The sequence below is a fragment of the Micromys minutus genome (genome assembly GCF_963924665.1).
Source record: "Micromys minutus genome assembly, chromosome: 1".
Classification (NCBI taxonomy): domain Eukaryota; kingdom Metazoa; phylum Chordata; class Mammalia; order Rodentia; family Muridae; genus Micromys; species Micromys minutus.
Window position 1 is genome coordinate 200,667,195 of NC_137969.1, and position 7,129 is coordinate 200,674,323.

At 50.2% G+C, this 7,129-nt stretch overlaps 1 protein-coding gene across 1 annotated transcript; it reads right to left on the reverse strand.

Moving 5' to 3' along the window:
• Window positions 1-1,885: 1,885 nt before the first annotated feature.
• NFKBIA (NFKB inhibitor alpha) lies at window positions 1,886-5,052 on the reverse strand. The gene is made up of 6 exons (XM_080929911.1): window positions 4,769-5,052; window positions 4,170-4,278; window positions 3,626-3,836; window positions 3,269-3,357; window positions 2,906-3,166; window positions 1,886-2,443 (listed from the first exon to the last, which is right to left on the reverse strand). Exons 1-6 carry the CDS (start codon window positions 4,993-4,995, stop codon window positions 2,396-2,398), a joined length of 945 nt encoding a protein of 314 aa, XP_080786037.1. The 5' UTR covers window positions 4,996-5,052; the 3' UTR covers window positions 1,886-2,395.
• Between the last annotated feature and the right edge of the window lie 2,077 nt (window positions 5,053-7,129).

The following is a 7,129-nucleotide window of genomic DNA, read 5'->3' on the forward strand; positions in this document are numbered from 1 at the left end:
CCCTCACGAGGTTCTTTCCCTCTTCCCCCTGGCTCCTTTATTTCTCTCTCCCTGTCCTGACAGACCTTCAGCTTCCAGGAGAAAACCAGGCATGTGAAGGATGGCTTTGTCTTGTGTGAAACTGTCTTGTTCCTTACTTAGAAAATTGAAGACTTTCTATACATTATTTCTGTTCTAGTTTTTTCTCCAGCCTTAACCAACCAGTCTGGTGGAGGGAGCAAACAAGGAACCAGGGTGAACTTCAGTGGTTGCTGGGCCTAGCTCCCTCAGGGTTTGTGCAGGTCATAACACCTAGGCTCATGCATGATGTCTTGAAGGCCACCAAGCTGGGCTCCTGTGATCCAGAAGAGGACCCTCCTTCTGCAACCTTGGACAGTGACACTGCTAGCCAAGAGCTGCTTTCTGAGATCTCGGAGAGGCAGGCCTCATCCTCTTGTTCTGTTTCTCCAACCTTCCACAAGAACCAAAGTGTGAACGTACAGGTGCATCTTGGTTTTATGTCACATGCTGGCCTTAGACTCATGGCAACCCTCCTGCCTCAGCCTCTCAAATGCCGGGATTATTGGTGTGTGCTAGCAAACTTGGCTTAAACAGCTACATAGGCAGTATTACAGGCATCTTTCTAAAACCAAAGCCACATTTCTATCCTCTGCTCTTCAGGGTATGAGGGTTCTCTCTCTGACCCTCACATTTTCCACTCAGTAGGATGAGCCTAAATCAACATTGTTGTGTGCAGCACCGAACACCTGTGCTCAGGTGCTCTGGGACACAGAACCTGGTAGAGAACACAGAGGTACAACCCCAGGGCTTACATCCAGATGGACAGGGGTTGCAGGAATAGGGCATGGCTGGCTTTACCCACTCTGCAGTGCTGCTTTCTATATAGGACACAATGGTTTTGGCTCCCTTTTGGTATAAGAGGAAAATGGCCATCGTATTTATTTGACATCAAACGTGGATCCAGGATAATGAAGTACAGTAGAGATATTTTCTTAGCTATAAGCTGAAGCACATCAAATGTACTACTGTACATTCATTGGATGTCATCTTATTCCTGTGTACCAAAGCAAGAGAACTGTCCCAGGGACAAAAAAAAATGAACTACTAAGCATCTAAATGCAATCCTTACAAGTTTCCGACTTATTGCGAAATCTGCTTTGGCAGTAGAATTAGAACCCCGAGCTGATGAAGATTCTTCGAGCTTACTCTCCCTGAGACCACAGTGACGAGATACATGGCCTTCTGGTTAACAGCCTGACAAAGCAGGTACCCGATGAGTGAACCCGCTTCCTCTGGGGGTGGCCCTGCACAAGCTGTTCTCTGGATTTCTTGCTTCCCCTGTGAAACACAGGATGTTGTACAATCGCTGCCTTTTTTTTTTTCAGCACTAGATGCCTGGCACTGTCATGTGTTTTAGCTTTATGCAATATCTACAACAGACTCGTCAATGAATAAGACGTCTCAGAGGTGACTATCTCCTAGGAAATGTCAGGACTGTGCCCTTTCCAAGACTGTGTTCACTCTTGAGGACTTTCCCAGCTAGACCAAACTAATTCAGCAAATTCCTCTTGTCCAAATTACGGTCTATCCAGAAGGGGTTCTAGAACAGCTGAAATGAAGGAGAAAATGGTGCCAGAGCCTTCAGTGACAGGCCAGGTGGCTTGCTGGTACCCCAGCCAAGGTTGGCGTTTCCTGTCACCTTGCAGCAGCCTCCGTCCCACACAGGGGTCAGACAGTGCTGCAGAGCTTTGCTGGGAGGCTGGGCTTACACGTGAGAAGCTGCTCTCTGAACTTCCTTAGCTGGCTAAAAGCATTCACCCCACCTCCTCCGGCCCCCCATCCTCAGGAACAAGCCACTCAGAACAGCAAACGAGCAGAACAATGCTGTCTGTAAAAATCTGTTTAATAAATATACATCTCAGAAGTACCAAAATAATTACCAACAAAATACACCATATACAACATTTACAAGAAGGTGACACAAACCTTAGTCGGGGGCGACTTTTAAGCACATACCACTAAACACCTGGCTCTTACATGTGGGGACACACTGGGATCAGCTATGAGGCTATGGTGGTTCAATCAAAAGCACAATAAATAAAATGTGGTCCTTTCATTAGATTCTGGAACAATCACCTCCAAAAAGAAAAAAAAATCCCATAAACATGAACCTCACGAGACATTTTCTTTGAATTTCAACGATCTGTTTGCCCAAATTTCACAAAAATAACAGCTGAATCACCACAGTAGAATGCTTGGGGGCTAGGTGCTGCATGGTGAAGTGCTAAGGATACCCTTCCTTATTTTTTCTTCTTTTTTCTTTTTTTTTAGAAAAATAAAACTCTATTTGTACAAATATACAAGTCCAGTCCACATTCCTTTTGGCATTTTCCTCTTATAATGTCAGACGCTGGCCACCAAACACACAGTCATCATAGGGCAGCTAAAACAAGAGAGGGAAAGAGGCGTATTAGATTCCTAGAACTTTGCCAAGACACTGGGGTAACGAGAGGGCTGCTGCTTCTGCAAATGACTCCTATTCTTGGAATCTTTCCTCCTTAGCCTAAATAGAACAGATGCACCAGGCTGAAGGAGTTTCCTTCACTGATTCTCCCCTTTAAAAAAAAAAAAAAGTCTAAGCTATGGCAGGGGGTGTAGTTCCATGGTAGCACGTGCCTACTACCACATGCTAAGGCCTGGGTTCCATTTCCAGAATTCCCTCTGACCACCCTCCCCATTCCTCAACCCAAAAGGGTAAGCTATTAAAGCAAATCAGAGACACATCCTTGGGATCCTGGCTTTGCAAGCTGAGTCTGAGAAGTTAAATAACTAAGACACGGGACAGCTCTAGAACACACTGTGTAGTGGGGGAGAATGGACCGCTCTGGCAGTACTGAACACGCACCTCATCCTCCGTGAATTCTGACTCCGTGTCATAGCTCTCCTCGTCCTCACTCTCGGGCAGCATCTGAAGATTTTCCAGGGTCAGCTGGCCCAGCTGCTGCTGTATCCGGGTACTTGGGCGGCCCCACGTCAGCTGGTAGGGGGAGTAGCCTTGGTAGGTAACTCTATTGACATCCGCCCCACACTTCAACAAGAGTGAAACCAGGTCAGGATTCTGCAGGTCTACTGCAAGGTGGAGGGCTGTCCGGCCATTACAGGGCTCCTGAAACCAAAAGCAACCAGACGTGTTTACAGCTGCATCTGGAAATCTGCTCACAAAAAGAGCCAGCCCAGCAGAGTTGAGGAGGAAGGGAGGAGTACTCACCTGAGCGTTGACATCAGCACCCAGAGTCACCAAGAGCTCCACGATGCCCAGGTAACCGTGAATAGAGGCTAGGTGCAGACAAGTGTGGCCTGGAGGAATAAGACAAAAACTGTAGCCACTTGTTTCAAACCTCATATAACTCACGTCTATTTTCATGGGAACAACCACGAATATCCTCAGTTTTGAAGAACTCAGAATCTGGGTTCTGAGTGAATATCATATGGGGGCATCAGGGAGAAGACGTTTTTAAAGTCCACATGGTCTGAACCTTTTATACGATGAGTTTAAGCTCCAGTCTAGTCTCAAGTGGACCCATCTCCCTTTTCTCTGCACCCGAGGATGGACTGGCAGACCTACCGTTGTAGTTGGTGGCTTGCAGGACAGAGTGGAGATGCTGGGGCGTGCAGGTCTGCGTCAAGACTCCTACGCTGGCCAGGGAGCCCTGCTCACAGGCAAGATGTAGAGGGGTATTTCCTCGAAAGTCTCGCAGCTCAGGATCACAGCCAGCTTTCAGAAGTGCCTCAGCAATTCCTGGCTGGTTGGTGATCACAGCCAAGTGGAGTGGAGTCTACAGATGGAAGAGGAAACAGAAAGAGGATAAGCCATGGTGCAAACACATAGTCTTGAATTTCCTCAACCCCAGACACCTCCTATTACAGAATCTGCTCCTCTCATTTGTCTACAGGAGACCAGGCAAACAGGAGGCCCTAGGTGGGTCATAAAGACCTCACCAAGCCCAAGGGATTTTTCTTCTAGCTCTAAGACGTAGGCTAATTTGAATGTGAAAGGCTGGGGCAGATAAGGACTCAGTGACTATTAATTTAGAAACGCTAGGGGGGCGACTGAGCTTCATCTAACTCCACCCCGGGGTCAAAGAGGGCACATCTGGGCAAGCGCGCACCTGCTGCAGGTTGTTCTGGAAGTTGAGGAAGGCCAGGTCTCCCTTCACCTGACCAATCACTTCCATAGTCAGAGTCTTCTCTTCGTGGATGATCGCCAAGTGCAGGAACCTGAGGGATGACAGGGAAACCCCCCAGGGGTGGTGAGCGCACTGCGTGGGGGCCGCCCCCCCCAGAGGCGCGGGCTGCGGGGGATTGCGCAAGGCCGGGGTTTCTGGAGGCCGCGGCCGCGGTGTTTTCCGCGAGGTTATTATGAGCTGAGTGTTCCTGGCAGGCGCCCAGGGACTTTCCGTGCCCCACCCCCTCCGGGCGGGCGCCGGCCAGACCGGCCCGCCCTCCGCGCCCGGAACGCCCTGTACTTCCCCTCGCGGCCGAGCGGCGCCCGGCGGCTGCGCGGAAACTCTGCCAGGCCGGGACTCTGCGTCCTCGCGGCCGCCCCGCCCCCGGCCTGCGCTCGCCTACTCCGGGTCCCGGGAAGGGGGTGGGGGGGATGGGGAGGCAGGCGGCCCGGCGCCCGTAGCCCCGCGGTGCAGAGCCCCGAGCGCGCTGCAGGCCCCGCGCGACCCCGCCCGTGCCCGTGCCCATGCCCGCCGCCACTTACGAGTCTCCGTCTTCCGTGAGCTGCTGCTTCCAGGGCTCGGCGGCCAGCGGCGCCTCCTGCGGCTGCAGGCGGATCTCCCGCAGCTCCTTGACCATCTGCTCGTACTCCTCGTCCTTCATGGAGTCCAGGCCGCTGTCGTGGCGATCGTCCACCAGCCGCTCCTTCTTGAGGCCGTCCCGCGGGCCTTCCATGGCCCAGTCCTGGCCGTGCCCAGCTGGCTGAAACATGGCTGTGCGGGGCTGAGCGGGTGCAGGGTACAGGCTGCTGGCTGCTGGGTGGCGAGTTCCGACTGTTGTGGGCTCGGCAGCGCCGCCGCGGCGCCCTATAAACGCTGGCAGGGGATTTCTCAGGGGCGGGGTCAGGCGCGGGGAATTTCCAAGCCAGTCAGACTAGAAAAAGAACTGGCTCGTCCTCGACTGAGAAGCCTAAACCTTGGGCTGGGGTTCATCGGAGAAACTCCCTGCGATGAGCCACTGGGGTCATGTACAGAGAACTTTTTGATGAGCCCTGAGTGGCTGGAAAGTCCTCCCGAGCATGCCCCCTCCCTCTAGGTACTTCCCTGCTGCCTGCACTCAGTAACCCCAGCTTTCTGCTAGAACCCTTCTTTCCCTGGGGTTTCCCACCGTCGACTTTGGTTTGGGGTCCCAAGCTGCCGAGATCCCAAGGACTCAGACCTGCTAGGCTGTTCCTCTTAGCGATTCGCCACTTTGCAGGTCCTTTCCGGTTTTTAATCTTTTGAAAACCCAAGAGTGGAAATGCTGGCTGGGTGCAGGGATTCGCTTCTCCTAAATTTCTGTGACAGCGGGCATTTGAGTGGTTCCGGGGACCCGTCTGTGTTTTGCCTGTTCCAAGTTCTTTGCAATGCAGGGACATTTGGCTATCATTCACCCCCAACCCCATGAAGCTGTAGACACTTTGACATTAAAACAAACAAAACCACCACCAACAATAAATTCCAAGCGCTTGGAGAGCCCCTAGATTATTTCCTAAGGGTCAGTAATCTTCTTGCCCAGTGGACAGACAAACACTAGCTCTGTATGGGAACCACATTTCCCCCCCAAATAATGCAAGGTGTTAATCTTAGTAGAAGTTAATCTTTGTAGCTTCCCCCCCCCCCCACTGTGACTGTTCAGTTCTTGCTGTCAGAGTTAACTTGTTGCAGAGAATGAAGCCGAAGTTTATTATGAACGCATAGAAGAGCAATGGTTTAGTGCCCTAGCCAAGGCTGGCCTCTTAAACATAGCTAAGAAAGTAACTGTGAGGTGCTCTGCAGGAGGCTCAAGATAGCCCTGACCCGACTGCACCTGAAACCTGCTGGCTCTACCAGCTTCCTTGCTCCCCAGGGACCACAGCATAGTTTGACCTGCAAAAGTAGAAATGTTGCTTCCACACCATCCCTGCTTAGGAGCCTGCAAGTGTGAATTGACTCAGTAAAATTAAAGCAGGAGGCCTCTTAGTTCTGCATACATTTCTGGTGAGATTTGAATGATCTTTTTCTTGATGAGCCACGTACCAACTTTCCCGTCTTCGTAATTCCCAGCATTCCCCTAGAATATGAATGTGCAGACACTGGGGGAAAAGAATCAAAATCCAGGAAAAAACAAAAACCTGCAGACAGTAAGTGTCGAGTTAAAGTTAAAACTTGCTCAGCAAATTCATATCATCACCTCTGCAAGTGTAACAGTCGGGACAAAGTGAGACTGGTCCTACGTAGGAGATCTCAGTTCCACGATGCGCCTTCCATTAAATACATTCGTTGGAGAGGTCACTTAACTTTTTTATGGTATACTTGCTTTTATAATAGTAAGACTGGATCTGTGCTGGTGAGGTGGTTTGAGATAGGGTTTACGTTGTAGCCCCAGGTTGGTCTGAATCTCACTGTGTTGCCCAGGTTTACCTTGTACTGTTAGTAAGACTTCTGCCTCAGCTTCCTCCTGAGTGCTGGAATTGCATGTCAGTCCTGGAATATTTAAGGTACTTTGTGGTGTCATTTGTCTAGAAATGCGTGTTTCTGCTCTGGAAGTATGAGCATGGAGGTTTGGAACAATCACATTTCGGGAGGAACCTAGCTCTGTATGCATCACTGTTGGTCCTTGGAACTAATACTGTATGCCAGGTGTTGTTCCCATTTTCCTAAAGAAAGAAAACAAAGTACTAGAAATTTACCCAGCACCCAACGTCAGTTTGTCTAATGTCTACTACAATATATTAATCATTTTGACAAAGTTCTTGTTAGCACTTGGAAACATCTTGCAAAAGTGACACCAAAATGTAGTGTAATTTGAGATACACTAAAAGTATTTAGCCTAGTTTGAGGTCAGTGTGGGCAACATAAGACCCTGTCTTGAAAAGCTCCCTGGC